Source organism: Meriones unguiculatus, chromosome 1 (genome assembly GCF_030254825.1).
Source record: "Meriones unguiculatus strain TT.TT164.6M chromosome 1, Bangor_MerUng_6.1, whole genome shotgun sequence".
Lineage (NCBI taxonomy): Eukaryota > Metazoa > Chordata > Mammalia > Rodentia > Muridae > Meriones > Meriones unguiculatus.
This window is the reverse complement of record NC_083349.1, coordinates 7,043,414-7,055,934: the sequence shown is the minus strand read 5'-3', so window position 1 is coordinate 7,055,934 and position 12,521 is coordinate 7,043,414. Positions and strand designations below refer to the sequence as shown.

General features: G+C 44.4%; 1 protein-coding gene across 6 annotated transcripts in view; it reads right to left on the bottom strand.

Moving 5' to 3' along the window:
* The window catches only part of Plpp4 (phospholipid phosphatase 4), a 129,609-nt gene that overhangs the window by 58,299 nt on the left and 58,789 nt on the right, over nt 1–12,521 (bottom strand). For 5 of the 6 annotated variants that reach the window (XM_060380914.1, XM_060380925.1, XM_060380911.1 and 2 more), the window contains 3 exons: nt 10,496–10,586; nt 6,051–6,114; nt 4,025–4,149 (listed from right to left, as the gene is read on the bottom strand). In XM_060380914.1, coding sequence (XP_060236897.1) covers nt 4,025–4,149; nt 6,051–6,114; nt 10,496–10,586 — 280 coding nt within the window. Of the gene's footprint in view, nt 1–4,024; nt 4,150–6,050; nt 6,115–10,495; nt 10,587–12,521 lie in introns of those variants that run through there. The other variant, XM_060380929.1, reaches the window with a different exon arrangement.

Genomic DNA, 12,521 nt, shown 5'->3' with positions numbered 1-12,521 from the left:
TCCCCAGCACCATCTACAAAGCAAGCAAACAAACATCCACGTGTACATTTGAGTACACTGGTCTTGTTCGGATGCTTTGCTTGCTCTGTGTTTGGCCCGTGTCCTCGTTTGCTTTCTATTACTGTGGCAAACGTCATGACCAAAAGCAACCTGAAGACCCAGTCTAGTGGGCTTATACTTCCACATCACACACAGCCCATCACTGAAGGAAGTCAGGAAAGAAACTCAAGGCAGGATGACTACCTCTTCCTTATGTGTGTGTTTGTGTTTATGTGGGGGAGGGGTATATACCCCAGAAGTTTAATTGATACCCAGTAAAGCATTGAGACATTTCCCTGTTCCATACATCTTCATATTCAGGTTCCGGAGAAGGCACAATGCTAACTCTTCTTTAAATACTTAGTTTAAAACCTCTTGCTGCATGCAATTGTGGTCTCTACTTTTCCAGTAAGGGATGCTAGGGCAGTCTGGCAGAACAAATCCCCTGAGAATGCTGCTGTGGGACTTTGCTGCTTGCTGCGTGAGCCCACCACACTGGAGCCATTCAGCTACCTGAGGGAGATTCAGACCAAGCTCTTTTGTTTCCAAAAAAAATAAAATTGATATAGCTCCCTACTAGCTCTCCCCTCCCCATGCCTGTATGTTAATTAGGTACTGTGTTTCCATTCGTATGATAGGAGCACGCTGTATAATGCAAATCAAGCATCCTTGAAGTGCCTAGTTCCAACCAATTATGTACACCTATTCTTGGAGGCCCCACCTTCTCCCCAAGTGGTATATAACCCTTTAGAATTAAAGTTGAACTGGCCTTCAGCTGTTCCCCAAGTGTGTGATCCCTGTACAGTGGTGCTCCTCAGTGGTGCTTCTCTGCGATTCCAGGCAAGCTTCGACCCCTCCTGACTTCCTTTGTGGGCTGCTGGGAGGCAGCCCCAGACAGGAGGAGAACCAACAAGGCATCTTCAAGAGCTAGCCTGTGAGAGAGGCAGCTTCTTGGTGGAGGAGGAGAGAGTTCACATCTAAAACATTTCTTTAAGGCTTGGTCATTCATCTCTGAGGTCCATAGTCTGCCAGCTACTTCCTGCTCAAGTTCAAATGCACCAGCAGACACAAACCTGAGCTCTGGTCCTCAGCCAATTATTTTAGAAGCCAGGATTAAGCTTTTCCATTTTTAAGAGAGGTTTCATTTTCTAGTGATCTTAAATTTTAAAGCCTTTCAAACTCAGCACTAGCAGCAAGTCTAGTGAGGGTGGAATATACCCCAAGAAGCACGACGATAAAAAGATGGCTCCTTTAGTGAGGGGCTTGACACGCAAGCACGAGAAGCTGAGTTAGGGTCCCCAGGTCCTCGTTCTGGAATAAGGAAAGCAGGAAATGATGATACCCATCCCGAAGGCCAGACCATCAAGGCAGAGACAGGTGAGCTCTGTAGTGTATGGGTCAACCAGCCTCGCCCACTCTGCTCCAGATTCAGTGAAAGACGCTGCCTCAAAGCATACAGTGGAGAGTAACCAAGGAGGATACCCTACGCCAGCCTTTAACCTCCACACATGCAAAACACAAACCTGTACCTCTACACACATGAGTCTATACAGCCATGTGTATGCATACATGGAATACATACATATACAAGAAACAACATCAACGACAGAGCACATGAGCAATCCCACCTACAATAAAATAGATGGAGGACTTATAGGAGCGGACACTCACCTTTAATACTATTCCACATCCCTCAAAACATTATAACTTTGGAATCCTTGACAATAAGGGTATAATAACTTAATATAGCAGAAACCCTGCCAGCTGGCACTTCACCTTACAACACACACTTACTGTAACTGTGACTTGAGGAAAGCGAGACTGGAAAAAGCATGCTCAGGTTCTGACTGAAGCCATTAACAACCTTGGATCATATCTTCTTCTACCACCATGTCCTTGCCATAGGCACCTCAGTGGCATTATAAGGCAGTATATGGTAGCTCTAAAGCCAACTCTTTCATACTTACAGCATTGGCCCTGGCTCTGTTTATGTACTTCCTAGGCTGATGAGAAAGGTTATCACAAATTTGGTGATACCCATTCCCTTTTAGCTCTGGAGACCGGGATTCTTACACTGAAAATGAAGACATCAGCAGGGCCACACTTCCTCTAGGCTCCACAGAACACCCGGTCCTTCAGCACTTCCTGCTCTGGTAGATCCAAGTGCTCCCTGGCTGTGGCTGCATCACTCCATCCTGCTGTGTCTTCATTTAGCCTTCTTCCCGTCTCTACCTCCAACCCCCTCTGCCTGTCTACTACAAGAACACCGATCACTGAGTTTCAGAATATCCCAACTTCAAGAGTTTATCTTAATATTCTTAGCTTGGGGGTTGTTTTGCTTTGGTTTGGTAATTAAACACTAACGTTTCTTTAAAGCAAAAGCATGCACAGAGAATCGTTACAGCGGTCAAGCTATTTAAAACATCCATTTTCTTATGCAGTCACCGTGTGTGTGTGAGTGTGTGTTGAATTTGAAGTAACTCTCTTGGCAAATCTCCACTATTTATTATGGTTTTATTAACTCCAACCCTTAAAAAAAAGTCATATTTATCGGTTCTAGATACTAAGAGACTAGGGCCTGGATTTATTAAGGGGAAGGAGGTGCAGTATTCCACTTACTATAATCTTCAAAGCCATGGAGAAGAAAATGAGGCATTTATTTAACTGACATGGAGTGCGAACACTCCATTGCAGTAAAAGGCTGCAGACACCATCACGCCCGAGGCTGCCTTCACTGTTAGGTGTATGGGACCATATCTGTCCCAACCTGGCAGGCTGCGGTGCTGCAACAAGGGTTGATGATAATCCTCTTAAAGCATCTGCCACTGCTATAGCTTATTGACAGACCCTAGGTGCCAACATATCTGGGCAAAATGTTCATACAGAGACGCTTTCTCATGATTCTCAGTTCAGCCACTAACTGGTAAGGTGAATCGTTGGCACAGGATTTGGAAAGAAATCCCATTAAGATAAGAGGCTTGCCAAAAGTAAATAATTATTAGACCTATGGGAAACCAAGGACTTCACGATCTAACAGGAGCCTTTTCCATCCCAAGCTGTCAGTCACCTGCAGCCGTAGACCGTCTCCAATTATCCCAAGAGTCATAACATCACAGACAGCCTGCTACACCTGTGGGCTTCCCAGGGCTGTATTTTGTCTTGTTTATCTTTGGATCCCTAGTTACCAATGCCTGGTGCCTGCATCATTCACTAAACACTGCTACAGTGAACCCAGCTCTGGTGATAAATAGTAACAGGGAGAGCTACTGTTACAAGCCCAGATTCCAAGCGCCTTATACTTGAGGGATTAAATAAAGCAATGAGCCTCCTCCTTCTGGTTTGAAGGGTGCTCCTGAAGTGTTAATAATTATTATCACTGACTTGAATCCTCACTCCTACAGAGAATGGAGGTATTCCTATTGCCATTAAACACAGTGGGACCTAAGGCTCAGAAAGGCAGAGACAAGATGTGGCACAATTCAGAGATCTGTGGGTTATTTCGCTGCTATGCTACAGACTGCTGCTGGTTCAGACTAATTCATGTATCAAGCTGACCTATGCTCCAGCATCTATAGCAAAACAATATATTGAGGTGTGCATGAGAACATATTTATTTTCATATGCCTTATGTATATGCATACATATTATATATTTTTTCATACACATAATACCTTAATTTTAAAAATACTAGACACAATACTGAATTGAACATCTGGTGTTGGGGAGCTTGGTAAATTCCCTTCGTACTGTCAAATTCTCAAGTGATACTGTTCACACTCTTCCAAGCCCACAAAAGCAACATACACAACACTGGGTAAAATCCATAGCATTGGCTACATTCTTTCATGACTTCCCATGGTAGCCATCCATTCCACAGTTAAGAAAACTCCACCATGCTAACATTCAAGTACCAAAACCTTTCCCTCCGCTTACACACCCCCAAAAAGTGAGTGGGAGGACAGAAGTATCTTCACTTTGAACTTACAGGAGGAATGGATGCTGGGGAAGCTTTTGCGGCCCTCGGACACCAGGTCAGGGTCACCTGTGCAGTGCATCTCTGAGTTCATCACCCCATCTGGAAAGCAGCGGTAAAAGAAATCGGGGCGAGGTCTACAAAAGACACCATGGACATTTTCAATATACAACGCTGCCATCACAATGAGCCCCAAGCTGATCCCTCCTCCCCACAGCCCCCGCCCCTCTGCAAGCCCCCCTCTGTCATCAACTGGAGTTCCCTGAGAGCCTTCAGAAGACACAGATGTTGGGGAAATGCTCAGGCTTTGGGGTCAGAAAGGTAAACTGGAGATGGTTTTCTAACCTTAGAGAGGAAATGGGCCTTCTTCCCCAGCCTCATTTCCACATCTTTAAAAGGGAGAAACCAGGACCTGGCCAAAGGTGAGGTCTTGAGCATTAGGTAGTGGGACTTCCTGTAGGCACCTATGCATGGCATCAGCAGAATAGAGGGGACTTCCTGTCTTGCTCTGCCAATCTAGACCCTGCTTCCAGGTTCTGCAAATCCAGGCCTTGACATCCCTGCATGCCAAGTTTTGGTGGCCAGTTGTCTTTCCTCAAGTAGCAGCCCTCAAGCTGGCTGGGAAACTTGACAACTCAACAACATAGTATGAGGAGTTCAGTGACCCAGGCTGGTGTCTCTGGTTTAAAGCAGGAGTAGGACAGAGATATCTAGAGGAAATAAGGGTGACCCTGGCACTGAAGCCAAGCCTTCCAGTGTAACCACCACTAATATAAGCCTATTCTTGGGTGTAGATCCGGTGCCGGGCACTGCACATCCACCATGGATATAGTACCTGTGAGAATCCTTAAAGCAGGGTCAGGGTGCTGAAGGTGACAACACTCCTGGCAAGGTCACTCATGATCCATAAGTGGCAGACATAAGCTGTGAGCCACAGAATTGAATCGTGTGCCCAACACACTTCACCACATGTCTGAATGTCCTGCTCAAGTAGGGATTCTGATATGGATATGTGCCATTTTATTACTCTGCAGCAAATCAACTAGTATTGCTGTGTGCAAGCCATGGGTGAGGTTTGCTAATGCTGTGAGCATGCCTCCCTTTTGCTGTGCATACTGGGTGATAGTTGTCACATATGGACTCAAACACTGGTCCTCCTAGTTCTGGGATCTAAGTAGAGTGTGCCTGTGATCTATCAGATCTGCTGCTGTGCTATCTTTTTCAGACCTAGCCAGTGTTTCTCCAAAATGGTTGTTTACCTACTCATCTAGAATCTCAGGGTGTGAGCTCCAAGAATCAGTACTTTATCTGGGGCCCAAATGCATGCTAAGCATGGAGATCTGGAGAGACATCCCAGTACTGGTCTTTCATTAGCCAAATTTAATCCATCGTCCATTCCTTGCTGCCTAGCCCAGCACCCTGCATTATACAGATAATCTATAAATGCTGAGATTGTAAATGGAACCTCATTTGTTCAAAGCCAGGAGCTAATATTAGGAACTCAGGTGAGCTGCAGTATTGAGACCTTTGGGCTTCTTGTCTCTGTGGAGATTGACTATAGCTGAGAAGCCAGAGGAGAAGGAAAAGTAAATGGAGACTAGAGATCATTTTTTTGGGGGAGCGGTAGAGAAGTGTGTCATAAAGCCAGATCTGAAATGCCAACCCATACATCTCATTCCAAAGAGAACAATACATAAGTGATCTTTTTAATTTGTTAAAGGCCAAAACTGACAAATGAATAAGCCTGCCCAGGGTCTGAGAAAGCAGTGGGTGGCTCTAGAAACACTGAGATCAGGCTTTGGCCAAAAAAAATGTCGTCAGCCAGCCAGTGGACACTCTCTTATACATGAACTCCTCTCCTTTATAATTTTTAAGGAGAGAAAAGATCTGTACTGAATGTCAGAAATCCCAGAAGAGCCATAATTTAAAGAAAAATTGGACACATTGGAGTCTGTCCTACCCAGTGTCCTCTGGCCAGGGTTGCCACACAGATGAACTTTGTGGTATAAACCATCATTTGTTTCTTTTTTGAACTTACCTTCCCACTATTAATTTAATAGTATTTGTGCAGACTCCATTCAAAGCAAGAGCCAAGGACACCGCTATAAAACAAAATCAACAGACAGGAGAAAAAAGAACAGTTGGGTCTCAAATTTAAAAAATCATCATCACTATAACCACCATCATCAGCATCACCATCATTATTACCACCGTTATCATCATCACCATCAACATACCATCACCATCTCTACCATCACTTCCATTATTATTATCACCACCGTTATCGCCATCATCCATAACTATCTTACCATCATGAGTATCATCATCATCATCTATAATTAGACTTAGTTTATGACCATAGAGCTGTTAAATAATACTTTAGAATGGGAAGCTTTGTTTCTAGGTCAAAATATAATTGAGGCAGGATTATGGAGGTTGTCCCATAAAAATCCCTCATTCCTACGACATAAAATTTATCTTTCCTTCTTGACAAGAATTTTCAGTCTCACAAACAAGCACATCTATCACTTTCTTGCCTGATATAAACAGATTTAATACAACAGCATGTAGAATGTCTTTTACTGGTAGCAAGACACATAACTTTTTTATTTCTTCCTGGCAACTTCCTCAGACATAATTCGAATCAGGGCAGCTGCCAGAGTCTTTCTGAAGAGCAGGACAGTCTCACCAGGCCTGCTTCATCACTGGCCCACCACCTGCCAACAGCTGTCCATCAATCACTGTTTCCAAGACAAAGGAGAGTCCAGGAGATGACTTTTGCCATCTAAACCAGCCAGAACTTCTGGAATACATGATTTAAAAATATACAGCCCACGGCCCTTTCCAAGCAGCCTGGAAACCTGCTGAATAAGATAACGGGCAGACCGAACAAAAGGGGCAGCAACATGAATTGCCACCCCTCCCCCGCAAAAGCCTTGACCCTCTCTCTCTTACAGTTTGTTAAGCAGATGTAAGAGGAACAGGCATCACCATCAGTGTGATGAAGGACAAGTGTCTCACAGAAGCAGCAGAAGCCCAGGGAGGCCTTTTTCTGCTTGGCTGAGTAATAAAGCATGCGAGCTTTTCGGCAAATATTAATTGCTTCATGCCAACACAGATTTATGTAAGGTGTGAGCTGGGGAGGGGCATTTTTGGAAAGGACCTTCCTTGAGTGATTCATCATTATTGGTGGAGACAGATGAGTTGTGCTCCGAGCAGAAAGTGCTGTGGCGTAGCCATCACAGTCACGTGGGCACACGCTACTTCAATGAAGACAGAGCCACCCACCTTTAGCAGGTTGTAAGAAAGGGAAGGAATGGGGAATGTTGGGATGGGTACTTACGAAAAGGAGAAACTGAACACGTGAGTGGGGGTGGGACATTCCTGGCCACATATGAATGAGATGGAGAAGAAGGGATGGGCTCCCCATTGGAGAGCTGAGCATGGGTCAGTACCATAGAACTGCCATCAAAATTCCCAGTGTGCAATGCAGGATACAGACTGGATCTTAGTGTGGAGAGCATGGGAAGATGTGGTGACTACAGTCTTTGCACACAGACTTTTTCTGCCTGAAGTGTCAGCTTCCTTTTCTCGCACATGCTAAGAGCAAAGGTAAGAGGCAGAACAGAGATAATCTCCTAGGCTATCTTGGCAGGATTCTCTCTGAGAGTCTTGTCAATGAACAAACTGTGAGATAGCATAGAAAGGATGGTGGTAGTCTCTTCCCTGTTAGGCTTGGCCCCACTGTGCTTTCTAGGGGAGTTCCACTCACTCTTATCCTGGGAGCATGGCCTCTGAGCAGATAAGCCATCTGTGAGAAGGCCTCACTGGCTGATCTCTCATTGTCCCACATAAATTTTAGTGAGCTTCAAATACAGTTCCATGGAACCAGAGCACAATGCCCCTCCTACAGACTCAGAGCTGGCTGGGCTTATCATAGCACAGTACAGCCTTTCCAAAGGTTTGAAGTAAGTGAGCTAGAAAACAGCAAATGCACTGTATGATCCAAATGCCTGAAAGAGACAGAGAAGGATAGGAAGCAGGTGTGATGACATTTGGGAGTGTGGGAGTTGCTTCAGCATGCTGGAAGTATATGGGACTGATTAATTATTATCTGGAAGATACAACGTGACAAGGTACTGATGAGAAGGCATCAAAATGGCAGGGTACTGATGCAGGGATCCCTCATGAGGAATCTATCCCAACCTTCCTCATCCTCTAGAAAGATGCTTGGTCCTAGACAGGCAGGAGAATGCATAGCCCCAGGCAAGGGTACTGCCTGACTCATAAGAGCCTCACAAGTCTGGCTCATATGGTGTTTTAACAGCATCTGACAGCACCATTTTGACTGATGACTCAGAAACACAAACAAGACTGTCTGATGGAGAAATTCAAGTGCCATGTCTTACAGGCTGACCTGCTCGGGGCAGGTGTTGAGGGTGCTGTGGGATATGGGCGTGCCAGAGGATTTGAGAGCGTTCCCTGTCCTTTTTATAGTTTTAGTACTCTGATGTTTCCATAACAGAGGCCCCAGCTATCCCATAGCCTAAATACCTACAAGCTAGATGCCACCTGGGGGAAACACTGCCATTCTTGTCTGTATGCAGCAGAGGGGAATACGTGTGTCTCAGCTGTAAGCGCCTGGGTTAAGATCTTCTAAAGACCCACAAGCACAGAATGGACGTGACAACTAAACTCCCCGCTCCCTGAAAGCGTTCTGAATTCCAGGCTCACTTACAAATCACCTCATTTTCTGACCCAGATGTTTTAAGTCACCCTTCCTGCCTCCAAACCTTCATAAAGGCATAGGTTCTTTGCAACCCCCTTCACGCAGCTGGCTTTTCGTCATTTTCAGGACAGGAACTCATTGATTTAGACAAACAGAACAGCCAATAATTCCTTTTTAGTTGCCACACGGGAGGCTGCATATGGCACTCAGTTTTGAAGCATCACTCTAAGGGAGATTTAGCTGAGAATGAAAATGTCTAGAGGAGGTGACTCTAGAGGAGGTGACCAGGCATTGCTTAGACGCGTCACAGGAATCCAGCTCCACGGCCAGCAGTAACTTAGAGCCGCAGCCATGACGGACATTCTTACGCACTGTCGTTTATCCTGGGACTCTATGAGGGAGCAGCTATAGTATAAAATGAGGTGAAGGGATTTTTAAGCCAACAGAGAGGGTTCCCAATAGGATGTCCTGAGGACCATAATAATACCCATTCAAACACTGCCCGGCCACTAAGGGCAGGTATGGGAAGGTATCAATGCCTCCCATCCCCATAAAAACACACTTGGAATGTTTTGTCATCACAACCAGTGACCAAGGCCATGTGACCAATCTCTCAGTCTATAGGTTAGCAGCCCAGAGAACACGCCTGACCAGAGAGCACGTGAGTGTGTAACCTCAGGCTGGCCAGAGTCATGACTTTGCTTTCAGCCTGTAGAAGCAACCGAGTCAAAGTCTCCACCGAGGAGACTGGAACCAAGAAACAGAGTGAAACTGGTGGGTAGCCACCAGAGGTGAACAGCTGGATGTGTCTGCGTAGGGAGAAAGCTGTGAGCCCAAGCCCCACAGGAAGCAAAGGTCTGTGGCAGAAGAAAACAAGTCACCCAGGAGAGGAGACAGGAAGTGGATGGAGATGAGGGACAGCATATTTCAGACAGAGGTGGTTATAGCTCCTAACGTTCCCGCTCTGTCCCCACCGCAGTCCCATGGGGCACTGCTGTCCTATCCCCTTCTTTTCTTGGAGTTGATAAGCTTGCTTATTTTAGCTCTGTCTTTAAACCCATTATTTACTCGAGCTAATTTGAAAAGGAAACAACATTACTCTTTCCAACTAGACAGACCTAACTAAAGCTTGGTTACATAAAACCAGCCTCTGACTGTTCTTCATCCTTCAGACACACTCTACCTCATTCATACTCCCTTACTAAGAAAAGAGAGGAGTGTTGTGCTGTTTTTATAGCTAAGGCCCAGTAATTAACAAATACATCCCTTAGTGAGGAACCTCAGTTTCCAGACTTCCACCTCAGAGGATGGCAATTCCACAGAATATACTAAACCTGAGCTTGCAGGTGGATGTCTAGGTAACTTATTTAAAGTATATACATATTAAAATCAATCTAATTTGGTTTTCCAGGAGATTAAAAAGCTAGAGATTTAGAAACAGGTTAAAGTATCTTGCTTGCTAAAACAGCCCAGTAGGATTGACTCTGTCTCTCTTCTTCTTCTTCTTCTTCTTCTTCTTCTTCTTCTTCTTCTTCTTCTTTCTCTCTCTCTCTCTCTCTCTCTCTCTCTCTCTCTCTCTCTCTCTCTGTGTGTGTGTGTGTGTGTGTGTGAGTGTGTGCTTATCTTATTTTTCTACAGTTTAATTTTGATCAAAGGAAAAAAAATCAGTTGGGTGTAAATGAGATTTTTTTCAAATGTGATTATCTAATTAGGATCATCCCCAGCCCCTAAAGCAAGAATTGTGAATACTCTACCTAAGAAGGCTTCCTTAATTTCAGTCTTGTCTGTCCGCCGGATAATTTTCACCACACAAATAACAGCCAAGGGTGTGAGGAAAGAAATTGCCTGGAAGAAACAACAAATAATCCCTTATGAGGACACTGATTTGCTTCAGACATGGCAAGTTATAATTAGTCCCAGTCAACTTCAACTCACTAGTCAAATGACCTTACTGAGCTGACCTTAAACAAAGAAGGGCAATTTGTCTATATGGAGAGAAAACACAGACTCGGGAACTGGAGGTCTGATTGCAGGTTCTAATTGATTTGTAATTGCTTGGAGCCACATTTAAAGTGGGAGCTTTTAGAAGAGTAGAGAATAATGTATAATTATGATAGTTCATCAGCACCAGCAACACCCTGGATTTCTCCCAACAACTCCCCACCGTGTGTGTGTGTGTGTGTGTGTGTGTGTGTGTGTGTGAGGGAAAATGCCTGTAGGCTCCCTCGCACATGAGAAGATGGGCCTTCTTAATTAGAGCCAATCAACTCATTCCCTTTCGGAGTTCTGTTGAATATTCATTTCTATTCCTTCAGGTTAGAAGTGAGCCCCTTTATACAAATTCTTCCTCCCAACTTCACAAGATATAGAACCTCCCGGAAGTCAAACCTTTGGATATGTTTATAAGGGAGTTTATAGATTGGGTTAATTCAGGTAAGAAGACACAGCCTAGCTGTGTGCAGTTTATTCCATGGGTAGGGTCTACGAGAGAATGAGAAAGAGAAAGAGGCCGAATGTCAGCACTCATTTCTCTCTCTGCCTCCTGACTCAGATGAAAATGACCAGCCACCTTCCACTTCTACTGACATGAGTCACCACCATGATGGACTGTGTCTCTTCGAAATGTAAGCCAAAATAAAATCTATTCTCCCTTCACTGGTATTGTCAGGTATTTGGTTACAGCAACAAGAGAAGTAACTAAGGCACCATCTGCTCTTTTTTTCCTTTACACAGATACTCAGTGGGACGAAGCTGGTGGGTTCCACATACAGCCATACTCAGCACTCTAAGTGGCAGTTCATGTACTAGGAGTGTTTAAGGCTCCTGATGGATCTGAGATGACTTCTTGGTTTCATTGATGAAACCTGGGAACAAATAGCTTCTGAGTTTACAGGGCTGGTCTTCTCGGGCCAGTTTTCTACCACCAAAAGCGAGTCTCTATGCTGGCTTTCCAAAATTAATAAGTTAGTTTTAATGTCTGCTGCCATCAAGAGGGAAGGTCTTTATTTCACTCATGTGAAACGTCTCAGGATAACAATGTCTGGATGGACTGAACATTGCACAAATCAGTAAGTGATGGGAAAAGGGGTGGTAGCTATGGACCATTTAAGTCCCTACTTAGGAATTCTTCAACTGTGCTCAGATGAGATGTCACTTTTTGCAGATGGGCTTCCTGATGTGACAAAGTCATGGATAGAATTCATACAAATAACCACAACCTTCCAAAACAGCCTCTTTCCATTTAAGTCAAACTATTTTGGGGATTCATCTCTGGTTTCTGCCTTCAGAGATTGTAGTAAAAATTTTGGAGTTTTGGTTTCTTTAAAAACGCAGAAATATTACAAGAATATGTTTTCATTTTAATCCCAGGTGTGGGGATATGAGGCTGCTTTGTTGCAACTAACAAGGATTTGCCTTGTGCTCTGGTAGGGGTGTGATTCTGTCAGCTGCAGATAGTTTCTGCAATTGTGTGACATTTTGAATTATAGAGACTGTTCAAACGGTATATAAATGTTATGGCCCCAAGAGGTGTGATGTGAGTTGTTGGTTGTAGTGTGTTAAGTAGTCATGTGCAAAGATAAGGAAAAGAAGAAACTAGATATCCTGACATTGAAGATCAATCTTGCTTGGGGCTCAATGCCCCTAATCAGCAGGAAGTAATCTAAAGATAATGACACTCCATTTCAGATGTCTGGCTTTATTCTGGGATCTCTTTCCTTTCCTCTCTGTCCCTTTTTCTCTCTTATCTATTGTTAGGACGTTGAAAGGATGGAAAGAGGA